The sequence below is a fragment of the Babylonia areolata genome, chromosome 2 (genome assembly GCF_041734735.1).
Source record: "Babylonia areolata isolate BAREFJ2019XMU chromosome 2, ASM4173473v1, whole genome shotgun sequence".
NCBI lineage: Eukaryota > Metazoa > Mollusca > Gastropoda > Neogastropoda > Buccinidae > Babylonia > Babylonia areolata.
The window spans coordinates 9,413,572-9,434,906 of record NC_134877.1 but is presented as its reverse complement, the minus strand read 5'-3'; the positions used below and the strand labels follow the sequence as shown (position 1 = coordinate 9,434,906).

The 21,335-nt window shown below is 41.9% G+C and overlaps 1 protein-coding gene across 2 annotated transcripts in view; it reads left to right on the top strand.

Moving 5' to 3' along the window:
- The window catches only part of LOC143297329 (uncharacterized), a 107,053-nt gene that overhangs the window by 26,501 nt on the left and 59,217 nt on the right, over positions 1 to 21,335 (top strand). Inside the window, exons 4-5 of one of the 2 annotated variants that reach the window (XM_076609618.1) lie at positions 8,043 to 8,198; positions 20,165 to 21,040. In XM_076609618.1, coding sequence (XP_076465733.1) covers positions 8,043 to 8,198; positions 20,165 to 21,040 — 1,032 coding nt within the window. The remainder of the gene's footprint in view (positions 1 to 8,042; positions 8,199 to 20,164; positions 21,041 to 21,335) is intronic. The other variant, XM_076609627.1, reaches the window with a different exon arrangement.

Genomic DNA, 21,335 nt, shown 5'->3' with positions numbered 1-21,335 from the left:
AAAAATCATCCAGGGTGGGGAAGTAAGTCTAGGTATTTTGGTTTCCATGTTACATATGTCATGAGTTTTTAGGTAATCATTGATAAAATACATAATTTTGCTCATATTTTGTTTGATTTCGTTGCATGGACATAGGATTGCATGATAGATTCATTATTAGCATTATCATGAATCCAGTAATTCAAACATCTATGTTAGGAAAGTTAGTTTGGGTAACTTGGATTCAGTGTTACACATGTTACAACAAAGTTTTCTATAATCATTAATAAAATACATGATTTATTATCATTATTGATATTATCAATATCATTATTATTACTTATATCCCATGCTAAATTGACATATACTTCGCCAAGGTTCATGAGTCACATGTGCAAATATTGGTTCATTTCCAAAGAAAAAGATGTATTTCATACCATTCTTTTCACATCAAGACATGATGTTGGTCGATTTGGCCATCATCTGCCTTCCATACTTTCCAAATTAATTGTCTGGACAGTGCTCCCACAATGTTCATTCAAACAAACCTGGTTAACACATATTTGGATATTTATATTCTACATGTTAATAAGCAGAGCCTCAAGTATTTCCAAGTTGTGCATTGAGTAAAATGTCAACAAAATTGTACTTCAGAACTAAATGATCTTGTGCTGAAACTGGAAACTGGAATACATTCATAAAAGCAAATTTACATCTTCTACCGATTTAGTTTAAAATACATGAAATTGAAAATGTTTGTTTCCTTTTGACCCCAAAGACCTATCTTACTAGCTCTCTGTACAGTATCTGTTGTCTGCCGCAGTGTCCTGCCCACAGATCAGCATCAGCACAGCAGCAGTCAGTCACATGTACTGTACTGCGCTACATGCTTTCCTCTGATGACCAACAAACTGCGCTTACGTAACCTTCACCTGCTCTTGCCTTGCAACTCTCTGTAAGGCGCTCTCACACGGGCAGAAGCAATAAAACCACATGAATCTTGACATTAAAAATCAAAATCTAATTATGTTCCTGGCCCACTATAGTGGTCAACTTTATATCAGCGTGATCAGTATGATTTATTCTATTTTATCGTAGAAAGAACGGTTTTGTTGCACACATTTGGAACTAACACAAATTTTAATCTAAATTCCCTGGCTTATTGGTGTCACTAGGACAAGCCAAGACTGGTTACTTTGGTTTAACCTATTGAAAAAGCTATGGTTCGTATTTAGTATGCACAGTATGTGGTGGGAGGGAATAAAACCAGTCAGCACAGCTAGTTCTTAGCTGTCTCCCATAAGAACTGAAAACTGACACAGGCTGACTGACTGATCGGTGATGTGAGGTGCAGGGAAATCCTCGTTGGGCTGTAAGTACATGATTTGAAATGGTTTTAACTGTTGATAACTTTGTTGGGAACAATGTTTTGTGTCATTGAACAGCCAGGGTATGTTGGTCTTGAGGCTGGTGAAAGAAAAGGGGTTAAGGCATGAAATCTAGCCACTAAGTGAAGGAAGTACTGGCCTATATCTTATGAGTACCCCCCACCCCCAACCCCCTACTATTTTGTTACAAATGCTTTGTTCTGATTTTGGTTACAGTGCTTGGTTCAAATGGTGTTGTGTCTTGGCACACAAAAATGTGTAGTGCAGTGATATGTCAGTGTATTGTCAGTTGTTGACTGACTGTGGAAACAGTGAAAGCATCGAGAGATGAGAAGACATGGAGATGGTATGTGTGAGGTGTGTATAGTATTTTGATTTTGCTACACCTAAAGTGGGTTTTGATGTATTTTTGATGTATTATCTACCTATTATGTATAATAGGTGATGTCGGTGAAATGTGAAGTGGACAGATTTGTAGATTAACACTGTCAGTGTGTGTTGAGGATTTTTCATGTGTGTGCACATGGGGGTAACAGCAAGTGTTGTGGAACACATTTGACTTGTTGGTAGTTGTGGTAACATGTGTAGGAGTTGTGTTATGTGTCAGTGGTTTACTTTGTTTAAAGGGGGAAAGCACATTGTAATGTGGTTAATGAGTTGATTAACAAGGAGAGCGATGAGGGTCAGTGATATGTTATTGCACATAGTTTGTTGTTGGTTGTAATGATTTCCCATACAATTATTTATGTCAGTGGGACACTTTGTGAAGACAAAGAGATTTCTTTGGTCATGGTAATACACAGTTTTGTTTGTCACTGTTGGTGGCAGGTAAGCTTAATGAAGCTTGTTTTACCTCACATAGATCTATGTGTGAGAGGAGTGCATACTATTGACATGTGGTGAAAAGCGCTGAGAGTGTATAGGCCTTTTATGTCAGTGATGTCCAGATTAGGGGGGTGCACGGGAGGGTAGCACCTTTAGAGGCGGGGTTTGTCACGCTCTTCCGGGAGTGGTTCATCCTCTATTGGTCCCCACCGGCACCCAGCTCTCACCTATGGGTCCTAGAAGCTGCTAGCATGTGGCAGCGCCCAACCCCCAGGCAACGGCTTTGACAGGCTGGCTAAACTAGGTGAGGGTAGCTGACAGGTCTCAAACCCTCGGTGAGTTAGGGCTTGTCTACCCAAGCATGTGAAGACTGGATCCGGCGGACTCTGTGGAAGAAACCTTCATGGTTCAACAGAGAGAAAGGTGGTTGCAGCAGAGCACTGTGGAGTGCTGAGGGCAGGATGAGGCACATAGGACATCCTGGTCATCCACTGCATCTGTTTCCATCTCCACTCGTCTTGACCTCGTCTTGCCACTGGATACAGACGGTCTCAGACAAGAGAGTGAGGTCGACGGTGCGCAACTCCTCACTATAAACAAAGTCATCGCGCAAGTCATTAGTCATCCTTCATCCCATACCATCATTTTCCCCAAGCCCTGTGGCGACAGGCGAGCGACGAAGCGACAGGTGTGGGTACACTGGCAGTTGTAGCCGCGGACCTGCACACAGGCGGCTCAGGCCACAGGGTCGTTTTTCACCGCCTGGAGCAGCGGTGGAGATTGGCAGCCCCCTGAGTGACCGAGCAGCCCTCTTCAGGACAGCACTGCTCACCTCCATGGCATGAGGAAGGGGCTAGAAAAGGTGCCCTAAACATTGCCTGCTTCACACCACCCTAGTCAGCATACCGCGGCTGATGGGGACCCTACTCAAGTGGTCGACACACAAAGGAAAGAAAGAAGAAAACAAGGAGCACCCCATTGACCATTGCCACATGGAATGTGCGTACGCTTCTGGACAGAGGTGACTCAGACAGAGACGCACAGCACTCATTGCGAGTGAACTAGCCAGGTACAACATCGACATCGCTGCCTTAAGTGAGACCAGACTGGCAGAAGAAGGCGAACTCTGTGAGCGAGGCGCAGGCTACACCTTCCTTTGGAGTGGTTGCGGACCTGAAGAGAGACGTAAGGCTGCAATTGGCTTTGCAGTGAAAGCTCGTTGGCAAGCTGGCTGGCCCCCCGAAAGGAGTGAATGATCGCCTGATGACGATGAAACTCCCTTTATGCAATGGGAAGAAGTTTACCACCATTGTCAGCGCCTACGCACCCACCATGACCAACCCGGATGAGATCAAGGACACGTTCTACGAGGACCTGAACGCTGTCATCACCACTGTTCCCAGCGCAGACAAGCTCATCATTCTTGGTAACTTTAACGCGAGAGTTGGCTGTGACAGCACCTCCTGGGAAGGCGTGATTGGGAAGCATGGGGTTGGTAACTGTAACAGCAATGGTCAACTATTTCTCCAGACATGTGCCGAGCACAACCTTCTTATCACAAACACCGTCCTCTGCCTCCCTACCCGTAACAGGACGTCATGGATGCATCCTTGCTCTGGGCATTGGCATCTCATCAACTTTGTCATCTTCAGGAAGAGGGACAGGCAGGACGTACGAGTCACGAGGGCCATGTGCGGCGCCGAGTGCTGGACAGACCACCGCCTTACCGTCTCCAAACTCAACCTCCGCATCCAGCCCAAGAGACGGCCTCAGGGCATGAAAGCACCCAAACGCCTGAATGTCAACAAGCTGGAGCTAGGCAACATCAAGCAGAGCTTTGCTGACACCCTGGAGGAACGCCTTGAGTCCACCGTGCTGGACAACCAGAATGTGGAGGCAGCATGGGGCGCACTGCATGAGACAGTGTACAACACTGCCATGGAGTGCCTGGGGCCTTCTGCCAGGAAGCTCAAAGACTGGTTTGTTGAGAACTGCACTGAGATCAAGCAGCTGCTGGAAGACAAACGCCAAGCCTACAGAGCCCGCATTGAAGATCACAAGTCACAGTCAAAGAAAGACATACTGAACAGCGCACGCAGCACCATCCTGCTGAAGCTGCGGCAGATGCAGGATTCCTGGTTGAGCAACAAAGCTGATGAGATCCAGGGCTTTGCAGACAGAAACGACATAAAGAACTTCTATAATGGCCTGAAAGAAGTCTACGGTCCCACCACCTCTGGATCTACTCCACTCCTCAGTGCTGATGGTTCTACCCTAATCACTGACAAGGACAGGATCCTTGAGAGATGGGCTGAACACTTTGACAGCGTACTGAACCGCCCTTCCACCATGAATGATGAAGCCATCGACCGACTCCCCAAAGTGCCAGTCAGTGAGTCGTTGGATGCCATTCCAACTTTGGAGGAGACCCAGAAAGCTATCCGTCTGCTATCCAATGGCAAAGCCCTTGGCTTAGACTCCATTCCAGCTGAGGTCTACAAAGAAGGTGGTATAGCGCTGACTGAGAAGCTTCATCAGCTGTTCCAGCTCATCTGGCAGCATGAGGCAGTTCCACAGGACTTCAAAGACGCTTCCATCATACACCTGTACAAGCGCAAAGGAAATCGTCAGGCCTGCGACAACCATCGTGGAATATCCCTGCTGTCCGTCACAGGCAAGACTCTGGCCAGAGTGCTACTCAACCGTCTGATAGCGCACCTTGAGCAAGGTCTCCTACCAGAGAGCCAGTGTGGCTTCCAGAAAGAATGCGGGACTATCGACATGGTGTTTGCTGCCAGGCAGCTCCAGGAGAAGTGTCAGGAACAGAACGCCAACCTTTACTCCACCTATGTCGATCTGACCAAGGCCTTTGATACTGTTAGCAGAGATGGCCTTTGGAGAATCATGGCGAAGTATGGATGTCCCAGAAAATTCATCACCATCATACGGTGGGATGCTGGCCCGAGTCCAAGACAACGGAGAGACTTCAGAACCATTCCCTGTCTCCAACGGAGTCAAGCAAGGGTGTGTTCTTGCCTCCACCCTGTTCAGTCTCATGTTTTCAGCCATGCTGACAGATGCCTTCGGAGACGCTGACGTAGGCATTGGCATCAGGTACCGCACAGATGGCTCACTCTTCAACCTCAGGAGGCTTCAAGCAAAAACCAAGGTGAGGACAGACACTGTCAACGACTTCCTGTTTGCTAATGACTGTGCTCTCAACGCTGCCTCCAAAGCTGACATGCAACACAGCGTCGCCAAGTTCTCTGCTGCCTGTGACAACTTTGGCCTCACAATCAGCACAAAGAAGACTGAGGTGATGCACCAGCCAGCTCCAGGAAAGCCTTATGTTGAACCAAACATCTTCATCAACGGGCAACAACTGAACGTGGTGGACAAGTGCACATACCTGGGCAATACACTGTCTTGCACAGTTGTCATCGACGACGAGGTGAATGCCAGACTCACCAAAGCCAGCGCTGCCTTCGGCAGACTCCATAAGAACGTTTGGAACAGGAGAGGCATCACCCTGGAGACGAAGCTCAAAGTATACAAGGCCATAGTTCTGACCACACTGCTCTATGGATATGAATCATGGACGGTCTACAAACGCCACGCCAAAAAGCTGAACCACTTCCACACCACCAGCCTCAGAAAACTTCTCGGCATAAAGTGGCAAGAGAAGATCCCTGACACAGAGGTGCTCACTCGTGCAAACTTGCCCAGCATCTACACCATCTTGATGCAGGCCCAGCTGCGCTGGGCAGGCCATGTAGTTCGCATGCCAGACCACCGGCTCCCCAAGAAACTGCTGTACGGCGAACTCCAACATGGCAAGCGCTCCCATGGAGGCCAAAAGAAGCGCTTCAAAGACACTCTGAAAGCTTCTCTGAAGGCCTTCAACATCAGCCACGACACATGGGAGCTAAATGCAATGGACAGACCAAAGTGGCGTTCAGCTGTCCACAAAGGTGCCAAATCCTGTGAGGCCAACTGAATCGCTGCAGCAGAGCAACGCAGACAGGCCAGGAAAAGCAGGGACAGCAAGTCCCTGACAGCCGTCACCATCCCCTATCCACACTGTGTCAGAACCTTCTGGGTGCGAACTGGCCTGACCAGTCATCTGCGCACCCACAGAGCCCAACCCACCCACCCCCAGGATGACTAGAGGGTCCTCGTCGATCCCGACGGATGAACCACATACACATGTCCAGATATTTAAGATTTTATCTGACCGGGGTCTTTGGTTTTGTGTGTGTGCTCCAGGGGTGCTGCTTGTAGGAAGTACTTTAGGTGTAGGGTGAATTTTTTTACTGTGTGCTGCTTTATGTGTAAGTTGCTTTTGCGAAATAGGTTAAACTGATTAGTGTGTGTATTGCATACCCATGTTACTGTTTTCTTTAGTAAACACACTATAAAAATCAATCCATGTGGCCCTGCTGCTGGTATGAGGAGAGGGAGCGAGTGAGTGCAAGTGAGTGTTTGTAATATCATTGATCCAGTACCCCCACTATCCCCCTCTCTGTTCCTCCCTCTCTTGGAATCAAACCTCCCTTTCAGTTTTTACAGTTGGTTATGCTAATTTTATCTGTAATGAATGTGACATAAAGTAACCCTTATCCATTGGAATACAATGAACTTGTAAAGAATACATGTTATAAGATATGTGTTCATGTACATTTGTTGTGCTGAATGAATGTGTTATCCTACAAACTGAAACAAAATTCTTATCAGCGATGTGATGTCTGTTTCAGGGGCACTTATTATTATTGTTATTATTGGGGTCATCCCCATGATAACCAGTTGAAAATGATGTGCACCACAAATCTTTTGATTAAGTAAAGAAATTAATCATAAATTTCATTGCTGCATTTTTTATTCTTAATTTGTGTGAAAGACAATATGTTGACCTGACCCAGGCTGTGAAAACACTCCACATACACTCATCCCATCTTACCAAAACTCACATACTGCTTCCACATGTAAAACATACACCTTCAACCATATATTCCTACACTCAGCCACATACATTTCACCACTTACACACATAAAGGAGTGGTTAAAGTTGAAAATTTTATTGTTTTCAAACACTGAACTTTCTTTCTTATTCTTTGAATATGTATGGGCTAGTAAACTGCAAATGACAAAAATGTTATTGTTTTTAAACACTGAACTTTCTGCTTTATTCCTTGAGTATGTATTGGCTAGTAAACTGCAAAAGACAAAAAAGTCATTCAGGGCTGAGCGAAGACTTGGGACCCTTACTCCAGTTTCTTTCTCTTAACAATGTAATGTCAGAAAGTTTAATGTTTCTTGATTTATTTCTTTAGCAGGAATTTGTTGTGTCTAATACTGTAATTTGTGAGAAATATTCAACTCTTCGTCATGAAGCTTCTGTGTGAGAAATACTCCCCAGTGCCAACTATTTTATACCTGATGCTCTCAGTCACATGATTTGGATTGTGTGAAAACAACACACTGGACTTGTTCACTTCAAACTCAGTCAAGGGGTGTAAGGTTGGTCAATTTCCTGTTGTGCGGGATAGTTGGCTGCAGCTGCCAAGCTTTGTTACTTACAATTTGAAAAACAGCCTGTTTAACATAACTCATTGATGTCAACCAAAGTTGTCAATGGCAGTGAACTGTTTGATCAACAAAAGTTGTGTGTGGTGGCGAAATAGTGAATCAAAGGAAATGCATACATGTATGCATACACACACACTCTCTCTCTCTTTCTCTCTCATACACACACGCCAAACACACAGGCACACACACACACACACACACACACACACACTCACACAAACACACACACACACCCTAATTGTGTGCACTGATTATGATGTGCAGGTGTTCAGCAGGCAACGTGTGTGGGTGGAGAGTGACTTGTCCATGCTGGTGCAGGCCACAGAGGCCTACCAGGACTCCCTGCGCAACATGGGACAAGTGGACTTCATCATCGACAGCAACACTCATGAACTTATCCTTACTGGACAGCCCTATCAGGTCAGGCAGCAGGGAGGGAAGATATCTCTTTTATTACATAGTATTACCATATATGGTATGATAAAGTTTTTGCATGCTTAAGAATTACAAAAGAACTGTTTCAGAATTAAATTAAAAAAGGGAAAAACTAATTTTCAGAATGTGTACCAGTAATTCTCACCTGCCATCCACTCCATATGAGAGTGTTTTCAGTTTCCTTGAGCAAGGTGTGAAAGTGAAAAGTTTTTCACAATTATTCCTTGGCTTCAGCTGACTGAAAACACTTCGATGAGTTAACAGCTGGTGAGAATGATTACATGACATTCTGCAGGTAAGTTTTTTTTGGTCTTTTTTCTAGTGTTTGGCAGAGTGAAATAATATAGTCTTCTTTTCTGATGTTTAGAAATACAGCTGTTCATTTTGATTTGATTTCATTTGGATACTTCTATAGCACCTGTCCTCGGACGGAGATCAAGCTCTAAGTGCTTTACAAACACAGGGTCATTTGCACAACAGGCTGCCTACCTGGGTAGAGCCAACTGATGGCTGCCATTAGGCGCTCATCATCTGTTTCCTGTGTCATTTAATCAGATTTCAGGCGTGCACACATACACACTCACACAGACATGTAACATTTTACGTGTATACCGTTTGTTTACCCCACCATGCAGGCAGCCATACTCCATTTTCAGGGGTGTGCATGCTGGCTATGTTCTTGTTTCCATAACCCACCAAACGCAAACATGGATTGCAGGATCTTGAATGTGCATATTTGATCTTCTGCGTGCATATACACACAAAGGGGGTTCAGGCGCTAGCAGGTCTGTATATATATTGACTACAGAGATAGGAAAAATCTCCACCCTTTACCCACCAGGTGCCATTACTGAGATTTGAACCTGGGAGCCTCAGATTGAAAGTCCAGTGCTTTAACCCACCATCTATTGTGCCCATCATTTGTATAAATCATTTGCATAACTTTTTCGTTATTGACATCACACCATAGAACATGAACTGTAACTTGGATATGTGACCGTGACTGCATTCTTTTTATTTTTCATTGGAATTAACTGTAAAAACAAATTGCAAAATGCACTGCTGTATTTCTAATATGTGCCAGCTGTTGTATTGCACAAATCTTTTGTTTTTAAATTTGCTGTCACACAAGAATGCACAGACACATGCATCCTTGTTAACCCCTTCAATGCCATGCACTGTTCTGGCTTTTGTTACCTATTTACGAGGCAATATTTGGTCACAGACGGAAATGATTAATTGAAAACAATTTTTTAGTACACAAATTGCTGCTAAAAAGTATGCATAACATACTTTTCTGGAAGAAAATGAATAGACTATCCATTTTTGACAGTCTGAAGTTTATTTAACATTCTGGTTGTTATCATTGAGTGAACCATAAATATGAGATAAATATATTTGACATAATTTCTGAAAACTACATATTTGACATAATTTCTGAAAACTTGTTTTAGATTGTTTGTAAAAGCAGCCAAAATAAACCAAAGAAATACAAGAAAAATAGAAATAAATGTGTCTTCCTACCATATGTAAACACTTTTTTTTAAATTATCATAAGCAAACGTCTGGTGGTGTACATGTGTTCAGAATGGCATTCACACACAGTTTTGGGTAACTGCATTAAAAACAGTCAGCAAACTGTTTCTTTTAGTCTAGTTTTTTTAGGACAAATAGAAATAACAGATAAAATATTAGCTGTATGAAAGCACAGCACACTATATACACATTATATTGAAGAGAGAAGCACACTGATGATCAAGGACCCTCCTTGTCTTATAACTCCCCTTAACTCGCCCCCTGCCCCCAAACTCCCACCTCCCCTGCTGGCAATTCTTTGGCACCATGCTACTCCATACATGCCGTCTGCTCTCATCTGTAGGAAAAAAACTAATCACACACACACACACACACACACACACACAGACAGACACACACACACACTCTCTCTCTTCCTTTCTCTCTCTTTCAACCCCCTCTAACATGCATTCTTTCACACACACACACTCTTACACACACACAGACACAGACACACACACACAGACCCCGTCACACACTCTCGCACACATGCATTCTCTCATTCTTTCTCCCCCCTCTTTCAAACACACACACACACACACACACACACACACATGCACACACGCTTGCATGCACACACACACACAATGTCCTTCAACTGCCATGCCAGCATGCACCATGTCCATTCATGTTATGGTCACTTTCCGATGACATCAAACACTAAATAGTGACACATTTGGACCCAGGGCAATGAAGTGAGTAATGCTTGTACCTTGCTGCCATGGGATAGTTGATCCCTTGTTTGATGCGAACATGCTTTGCAACAACATGCTGGTCAAGTGATTCACACACCCCACAAAATTGTCCCATCCACTTCATTACTCCCTCAATCTTTCCTGTCCAGAACAAGGGGACAGCATGTCTTTGACTTCAACTCTGGTTCAGCCACAGTCATACATGACCTCCTGCCCCCATGTACTCTTTCTCCTTTGCTCGCAACAATTAGCTCCACAACTACATCGCCACCCAACTCCCGACCCTCTCTTCTTATCAAACAAACCATCAGATAAGGATTTGTTACAGCTATCACTAAACTTGTAATCTATCACTACACTTGTCATCATCAATGATTTTAAAGCTTCTGCAACCAGCTATCACTAAACATGTAATCTATCACTACACTTGTCATCATCAATGATTTTAAAGCTTCTGCAACGTCTTGGGTGACCAAATCTCAAGTTTTTTTTGTTTTTGCTGTTACTGTTGTTTTTTTTGGCAACACAGCCGTTTTAGGCCACCAGGGCCACATTTTGAAAGCATCGTCTGAATTTCCGAGAGGGTTACTAAAAATAGCAACATAGGATAACCATACAAAGTCCGACTGGTTTTGCTACTCATGAAATGCAGACATTTCAAGCTTTCGCAGTGGTGTGTACTGGAAAGCCCTGATTTAGAAACAGAGGTAGGATAATTCCTGCTATGGTGAGGATGGATGTATGTGCTGTGGGTCACTTTCAAACATTTCAGGACTTGATGGAAGTTTTCTGTCATGGGGCACTGAAGATGTTAAGAAATAAGTGCATATCTATATATATATGTATATATATATATATATATATATATATAGAGAGAGAGAGAGAGAGAGAGAGAGAGAGAGATGTATATACATATATATATATAAAGAGAAAAAAGAAAAGAGAAAAACAACCACATCAGTCTGTCACATATTCCAAATTTTCGGAACAGTCTCGTTCCTTCCTCAAGGGATAAGTTGTTTACATGTTACCAGGGTCACTCTTAAGCAGGTACTATGATGCAAGCACTCCATGAGATACATGTTGTGATGCAAATTCACCACTGCCAGGTTTTTGCCCAGATCTGAAAGAATTGCCATTGTCCATTTTCTTCTACTATCAAAAATAAGTTCTTTGAAACCAAACTAACTTAATAACTCAATCAAAAGTAGTTTCAAAAACAGAAAAAATACAATCATGAATAATTAAATAGAAAAAATGGGTTGCATGAAAAAACAGAATTAATCAATGAACGAATAAATAGATAAATACATAAATAAATTTATTACCTCCACGCCCACAACCAGTAGTATTTGTAGCGGTGGTCGTTTTCTTCTTCATCGTTGTTGTCGTCATTGTCATAGTAGTAGTTGTTGTTGCTGTAATAGTCATGGAAGTGGTGCTGGTGGTGGAAGTGGTGGTGATGGTGGAAGTGGTGGTGGTAGTGGTAGTTGTTGTTGTTGTTGTTATTGTTGTCACACAAGTAAGCATTCACACCGTTCTGTCTCAGGAACTGATTCATCATCATTGCTAAACATAACTTTCAGGTTGAAATAAAGTCAGATATTCAGCTGTGTGTATATATATATATATATATGTGTGTGTGTGTGTGCGTGTGTGTGTGACACAGCATGTGAAGACCTGGCTAAAGTTGCATCCAGCAATTCTTAGCTGTAATAATAATGATAATGGTATTTATATAGCGCTGAATCTTGTGCAGAGACTAATCAAAGCGCTTTCGCACCAGTCATTCACACGCATGCATAACTCTAAAACTGGAGAAACTGAAGACAAGGAAGAGGCAGGGAAGGGAGGCTGTTTTGGGAATAGGTAGGTTTTAAGGCCAGACTTGAAAGAGCTGAGTGTGGAGACTTGACGAAGGGAAAGAGGAAATTCATTCCAATTGCAAGGTACAGAGACAGAGAGAGAACGGCGGCCAACAGTCGAGCTGTACACAAAAACAAGTGGTTAGGGTCAATTATACATATGAGGCAGAACTCACTGGGATAACCATTTCTGTTCAGCAAGTCAAAAAACTTCTCAAGAACCTGAAGACAGGAAAAGCTCCAAGCCCAGATGGCATTAGTCCCCTCCTCCTGTCAGAAGCTGTGGAGGCCCTTGCATTTCCAATAATGACACTTTCAGAAATCAATGGAAGAAGGAAAGCTCCCAGAGGAATGGAAAGAAGCATTTGTGACTCCAATTTTTAAGAAGGGAAGTAAGATCTTGGCAAACAACTTCGGACCTGTGAGTCTCACATGCATTCTCTGTAAAGTTCTTGAGACATTGGTAATGGACCAGCTCACAGACCATCTCAAGACCAACAACCTGATCAACATAGAACAACATGGTTTTGTTCAGGGATGCTCATGTACTATGCAATTGTTGGATGTATTGGACAGCTGGAAAAGAACCCTAGATAGAGGTGGCTCCATTGATGCTGTTTATATGGATTATCAGAAAGCGTTTGACAGTGTCCTGCATCGCAGACTTGTCTCTAAGATCCACGCACATGGAGTATCAGGCAGGGTATTACTCTGGATCCAGGACTTTCTGTCTCAAAGGAAGCAGAGGGTGGTTGTGAATGGGACAACATCACAGCAGGTAGACGTCACAAGTGGTATTCCACAAGGTAGTGTTCTAGGACCCCTGCTTTTCCTGTTGTACATTAATGACCTTCCTAGTAGAGTGAAGAGCAATGTGAAATTGTTTGCTGATGACACAAAATTGTCCACACAGAGTGACCAAGTAGGTGCTTCACAAGTCCTCCAAGATGACCTAGACAACCTACAGCAGTGGTCTAGAGAGTGGCTCCTACACTTCCATCCAGAAAAATGCAGTGTAATGAAGCTAGGAAACTGCAAATCGGAAGCGATTTACTACATGAAAGGGAAAACCAACAGCGGGGAGGAATACAACCTGGCATTTGCTGAGAGTGACGTGGTGAAAGACCTGGGAGTGTACATTGACAAGCAGCTGGATTTTAAGACGCATGTGGCAACAGTTACTGCAAAGGCTAACAAGATGGTTGGTATAATCACTGAGACGTTCCTTCGACTACCTATCTGAAGATCTGTTTATACAATTGTTCAAATCCCTGGTTGGACCCATTTTGGAATATGGGCATTCGGTCTGGAACCCGCAGTCAAAAACATTGTGCAGAGAGGTGGAAGACGTCCAGCGACGGGCAACGAAACTGACTGGTCATTTGAAGAACAAGCCTTATCATGAAAGACTCGCTTTGCTTAAGCTACCTAGTCCAGAACACAGGAGGAAGCGAGGAGATATGATTGATTACTATAAATACATACTCGGAATCTACAAAACCACAGATCCCGAACTATCACCTGCAGTAAGTAGGGACAGAAGAGGTAACAGTTTAATGTTAAATAAATCACATTGCAGACTGAAAGTGCGCAGTTCCTTCTTTACAGAGCGAGTCGTTAATAAATGGAACGGTCTGACAGACAGTGTTGTGACTGCGCCAACCATGTCATCTTTCAAGACTAGGCTAGACGCTCATTGGGCCAACTCTCCAAGCATTTATGATCCAGTATGCTATCATAGGCCACGCATGCTGGTACACTGTATCCAACTGAACGACGAACAGTCCTTCACAGGCCTCAAACGTCTGATTCCAGTTCAAGTCCAGTTCAAGTTCAAAATCATCAAGATCGGGATTTTTATAAATATTGCATCTTCGAAGTCTTATCCTTGCTGTCGGTAAGTTTTTTTTTTCACAAAACACTCTGGAACTGCAGTATTTTCAATGTTTTCAGGTGCATGCCTGTCAAAACCATGTAGAAAAATACTGCACTCTTTTGCCCTATTTCAATTGCTTGCTGAAAGCAACGAAGACGGGGAAATTCCGAAGTAATATATGGAAATGAGCAGTGAATTAACAGGCATTAATAGTCTTTCCCAGACCTTCTGAATCCAGATAGCATATGAGTGAAGTCGGTTTTCAACGGTTTCACTGGCTTCCCTATGTAAGTTACGACATTAGCCGGGTCCCATCGATTCTTCAAATTTTGCCAAGTTTCCGACTCAAAGTTAGAAAAAGTTAGATTTTTATTGAAAGTTCAGGCTTTCTGTGCAGTGTTTTGATTGATCTTGTTTGATTCTGTGGTGTGTGTGACTCACAAAAATTCATCAAAGGACCTATGTGTTCATAAAATCAATGGAACATGAAGTGAACAAATTTGGCGTCTTCGAAATCATCATCTGCTAAGCGGCTTGCAGCATTCTCAAGGAATCCCAAGAGTTAGGTTGTCAAGTGAAAGCATGACCTGTTGCACACATGAACTGTGAGTCTATCTGAGCATATTTAGGCAATAGACATCTTGAAACTTTCCTCGTTTGGCTACAAATAGATATGAAATTAGGCTACCCTTCACGCACCGGCCGCATTACTGTAACTGCAGATCCAAATTAATGTTGTCTTTCCTTCGAGCATCACTTTTGATTGTCCAACAGTCAGTGTGTTGTTGTGTTGTGTATATTATTTGTTTCAGACACTTTGCTTAGTAGATTAAGCACTTAAAATGTAATTTGGTCACAGTATAACCAGATGACCTGCACCGGCAAACCCATAACTTTAAATGTTTTGTAGCCAGAGACAGTTGAATGAAAATATGTGTTGCACTCATGTACTGTGATGCTGTCTGCACATAGACCTACCAGCACTTTCTTCAAATGGCTCAGTTAAAGGTCACTACACGCACTGAGTACATTACGGTGACTATTGTTCTAAACAGTGTGTTTGTTTATCGTACCACTTGTGACCGTTCATGCAAATACTTTGATGCACTAGATCTGTATCAGCAATATTCATAAACCTACTCTTAAGTGCAGCTTCAAAGTCAAATGGTACGACTTTGGATAGTGTAGACATTTCGGTTGAAGCTATTAAAAAAAAGAAAAAGAAAAAAAAAAGAAACTTCAAACTCTAAATCCAAACAGAACTTGTGGTCCAGATGCCATTCCTTCAAAAATACTAAAAGAACTGAGTGAAGAGATTGCAGTCCCATTATACATACTCTTTAACAAATCAGTTGAGGAGAAAACTGTGCCCGCAGACTGGAAAACAGCAACAGTTATACCAATTTTCAAAAAAAAAAAAAAGGAACAAGAACAAACCCAGGGAATTACAGGCCAGTTAGCTTAACATGTATCGTATGTAAAATATTAGAATAATTCATGAGAGGTTTTTGTTAGGCACATGACTGATAATAAATTGTATGCTGAGTGCCAACATGGATTCCGCAAAAATAGGTCGTGTGTGACTCAACTTCTGGAAGTGATGGAGGACTTTACAAAAGAGATAGATAAGGGAGAAAACGTAGATGTGTTAGACTTCAAAAAAGCATTTGACTCTGTACCACATGAAAGACTACTAAAAAACAAACTGGTATCTTATGGAATAACAGGAAACACGCTTGGTTGGATAAGGGACTTTCTAACAAAAAGAACTCAAAGGGTTAGGATTGGTAGTTCCTTCTCCGGTAAAGCTGATGTTATAAGTGGCATACCACAAGGTAGTATATTAGGACCTATACTATTTACTTTATTCAGAAATGATCTCCCTTACGAACTAAAGAGTACATGTAAAATTTTTGCAGACGACACAGAATTATACAACTCTCCAAAATTCTATCATGATTTACAAAAAAATACTGAAACATTGGTAAAATGGTCAGACACATGGAAGCTATATTTTACTGCTAAAAAATGTAAAGTACTTCACATTGGAAAATCAAACCCAGAGAAAGCGTACATAATGAAAATCGGAGGTAAAGAAATAAAAGTATCAAAATGTGATGAGGAAAAAGACTTAGGTGTCATTTTTGACAAAAAAATTATGATTTGACAAAATGTAACAAATAGTATAAACAAAGTGAACAGAATGATTGGAATAATAAAAAGAGCATTTACATTTATAGACAAGGTTACTTTTTTACGGTTATATAAAACATTAGTTAGATTTACCCTAGAATATAGAAACACTGTATGGTACCCAACGCAAATAAAACAGTCACAAGCCATAGAACGGGTTCAAAGAAGAGCAACAAAGCTGATCTATAGCATAAAAGATTATTCATATCACGAAAGATTAAAGTTCTTACAACTACCATCACTTAAAGCAAGAAGAGTAAGAGGAGTCTTGATACAGACGTATAAAATATTTAATGGGTTTGACGATGTAAACAAAGCATGTTTTTTTGTTGTTGTTTTTTTGTACTCCAAAGGTAGACACTACAAGAAACAGTACAGACAAAATAATTAAACAATATTCCAGAACAAATTTCAGAAAGTTTACATTTAGTAAAAGAGTAGCAAATAACTGGAACAAATTAACAAACAATATTAAACGTGCACCTAGTATAAATACTTTTAAGAACCTCATAGATAAACATGAGTTATTGACAAAAACGATATACGACTTTGATGGATAAAATGACTGAGCTAGCCAATGACCTGACCAACAATAAAAAGGAGTAAAATCTGAATGGGCTTAAAAAGCCAAAAATGGCTAAGTTGTATATAACAACGCCCCAAATCCTGATCCTGATCCCAATGCCTGAACAACAACATATATTTTATAAGTTCGTGGTAACTGCGTGTAATCATGCTATTGTGACTACTGAAACAGGTATCTTATAATGTGGGAAACACAGTAAGACCGTTCTCCTCGTTTCAAATCATATTTGCTATGATACTAAAAAGCACAAAAAAATGAATGTTTAACTCTCAGTCCCCAAAGTTTAAAAACACGTAAATCTGCTTTTACCCATCAGCCAAGGTCCTCTTCTTCCAGACAGTGCTCTAGTAACTGATTTTGACTGTAAACAACTGATCCAACAACATGCTTACATGATCAGATATATGACTGACTGGCACAATCTCATAAAAAAAGTTACAAAAGTGACCAGTCCATTCCAATCACAGCACCAGACCGGTTGCTGCCTGCTTGCATCTGCCATTAGGACACCAGGCCACATCACAGAAATTGTAAAGGAGATCTGTAGCAGAGACTTATGGCTCTGAATAAGTGTTAAGGTGGGGTTTGTGGGCGTTCATTTATTCATCACTCTCATGAGACACAAAAGGGCGATGGAAAAGGAGGGGTGATGAGAGTTTGGGGGTAGGGGTGGGGGACGGTTTCTTGAGATGAAAATCCCTTTTGCATGTCATCGGATGTGTGGTTACAAGAGTCACAAAGTACATAATGTGCACTTCGTGAAACCAAATAAACAATTTTGATAGTTTCAGCTTGACGGAAAAACTAAAGCATCAAGCTGGTATCTCAAAGTTGCTGAAAAACCCTTCTCGACTGTCTCTTTCCAACTGGGCAATGTTTAGTCTGTGTGACAATCCCTGCCATATGTAAACAAGGATGTGCATTTTAAGTTTGTCTTGCAGCATTTGCACCTTTCTCTGCACACCACTGTGCAGGAGCAGTGAATCAGTTCACATCAAGTGTCTTGAGCTTTTGTAGAATGGTCCATGAAGGTTGCCACGTCTTTCTGTCACCTTTTTTGCAATCCCCACCGTTCTAACTCCAGATGAAAGAACTCTCTTGGATAAACTGCTCTCTGTGTGCTGTTCAAGAGCTGCTGATGTAGGTGGAGTATTTTCCAATGTTTTTTCTTTAGCGAGGAGAAGCTGTCTGACCATGCTAACGCCACGCAGATTGTCCAGAGAATCAAACAACAGGGCAACAAACTGCTCAACGATGCACTGACTCAGGGACTTAGTCTGGTAATCCATCATCATCAGGAAAGCTTTAGTGGTTTGCTTACACAGTCCATGTGTTCCATGCTTTTCTTTTGCTACCGCCAACAAGCAAAGCCACGGTTTATGCGCGATTCCTGCCGAAAAAAAAAGTGACAAAAGGAAAGGATGGGGGAGTTAACAGTACTGATATGAATCTGATACATATCATATTTTTGATTACCATCTGATACCAGTGTTTTTCGAACCCAAGTTGTGTGCTGCAAACGAAACAATTCTATCTTTAACAGACCACATCCATCTTTATTTCATTATTTAGATCTGTCAAAGTTGCAAACTTCCTCTATAATTGTCGCGACTTTCTGGCTTTACTAACGTGTAACAAAAATGCCAAACTGAAGCAAATTCTGGTGAAATATTTTCGGCAGTCACTCCGGGCAAGTCCATTTCTTTCGACGATTTGTGATTGGCGGATCAAACGCGCATTTCTACTCCGAACAAAAAAGATTTTCTTGTGTTCGGGAGCTTCCGGATTTGCCCTCGGCCCAATGTGTGTGTTTAAGTGTGTGCGCGCGTGTGCGCGCATGCGTTTGTGCGCACACTAACCATGTTTTTCACACTTACAGGGAAAACACGTGCGCGCGCGAACACACACACACTTTAACATCACATTGATACACAAACATATACACACAAATGCTCATAAACAGCAAACGTACACGCGGGCACACACGTACATATATACACACAGGCACATATGCACACGTACACATGCGAGCATGCACAAAACACACAAACGTGCACATATGTGTACATGAGCGCGTGCACACGCACATACACACATACGCACGCACGCTCTCTCACTTCCTCAACCACTTTCACACACGATCTCGAGATGCTGGAGCTGTTGGTAATGCTGCATACAAACGACATGATCGTCACTTCAGTTGTAACATTAAGTGGAATTGCGCTTCCAGGCTGATTTTACATCAGCTGATTGTGTGGCAGTACATATGACTGCAGTTTGTAAACGTTAGTTTGGTCTGGATCTAAGCCGATGTTCCAAAGAGTCATGCGTCCGTTTATAGGCGTGAAAGATTTGAATAGTCACTGTCGCCGTCGGCTCTCTTATGGCTGTATAATCTGTATTGCATGACGTCCTCCCCCACTTGCCATTCTTGTCTTTGTTTGAGTACTGAGAGAAAATACGAATTTTCCTGTGCCTTTGCCATATCGAAATCTAAAATTCACTCAATTCTGAATCGTCTGACACCACACATATGTTCAGGAAAATTCTTGTTTTAAAGTTGCAGGCAGACAAATATATATGTGGGTTTTTCAATGTGGCTGAATAATCTGTATTGTATGACGTCACTCCTCGACTTGCCATACTTTTGCCTTCGTTTGAGTAGTGCAGAGATAAAATACGAATTTTCCTGTGCCTCTGTCATATGGAAATTCAAAGTTTACTCAGTTCTGAATCTTTTGACACCACATAGATATTCAGGATAATTCTTGTTTCTTAAGTCATATGTTTTTTTTTTCATGAGCCAATTTCTCCATTTCTACTCCTTGGGCACACAAACAGAAAAAAAAAAAAAAAAAAAAAATCATAGAAAAAAACTATGACAGATAGATCCATTCTGTTGTTTTTTTTCATTTTAATCTGTGAGTTTTAAATTTTTAGAAGGTATACAAATGTAAACAATGATAAATTCCTACTTTAGCTGGGTTTTCACATGCTGCGACACACACACACATATATATGTATACATGTGTGTGTGTGTGTGTGTGTGTGTGGAAATGAGCCAGAAAGCTGAACAATATCAGGCCAGTGTATTAATGAAAACTGTGTCCTTTCACTGGGACAGTATTTTTGCTCAGTGCCATACTGTTTTTTTTTCACAGATTGAGTGGGCTTGGAACTACCTGAGTACCCTACGTGACAACCAGTTTCACATTGCTCGCTTACTGCAGACAGGAGAGGTGAACACTTCAGCTTTAGGACTGTTACATGGATCCTCAAATTGTGCTTTCAGTACTGCATATGAGCTGTCACATTGCCATGAAGCACAAAGTACCAGACAAAGTCGAGATGCAAAACTTCAGAAAGACAGTATTAAGAATGTAACATCACTTCAGCTGGAAAGTCTGACAAACAAATGTCATGAATCATCTCCAAGGTCATCAGATTCATATGATGATGCCCCACATGGCAGTGCAAGAAAGCAAAAACTGCACAATAGAGATTCTTTGAAATACATAACAAGTTTCAATGAAGAGCAAAGCAGCAGAGGAAACTTGGGTGCCAGAGAGAGGCGAAGAAGACAAGAGGATGCCAATGAAACCTTTAACAAATTTGCCAGTCTACCACAAGCTCCAGCAAATAACAGCACTGCTGCTTTCAGAGATCCAGGTCATCATTTATCTGGAAGGAAGAGAGATGATTTTCCAGTTACTCTTCCAAGCCAAGAATTGGAATGCCTTGAAGCAGCACACAAGTTGGAACAGCATTTTCAGTCACTGGACCACAAAGGCGTAGAAGATGATTACCATTTTGCAACTGGCAGCCATCAGAGCCTTCAAACAGACTTTGCAAGACACAAAGAAGATATGGAAGCTGATGATAAAAGAACAAAAAGAACTTACAGAAGTGAGAGGAAAACACCCTTTGTAGGCACTTCTTATGGCACAACAACTGATCCATCTCCTTATGTTTTGTCTGCTGCTTCTGCTGAGCTATCACAGAAACAGTTCCAAATTGGAAAGAGATTGAAATTGAAGGTATTTACCTGTTGAATTATGTATGTGTATTTTTTGATATCCTGACAGACATGAATTATTTCAGGTGGAGGGGCATTTGATGTTTCACACAGTGAATAAGCCACTATGATTCTTCAGCTGTTGACATTGGTTGAAGGTATTGCTGTGCTGTAATAATAAGAACTTGTCTTGTCCCCTGAAGTACTCTGGTACAATACAATATAGAGGAAAGTTAACCTTTTAATTGACTAGGAAAGTTAACCTTTTAATTGACTACATAACAGGTTAACCTTAAATACTGTAGTTGTGGCCAGAT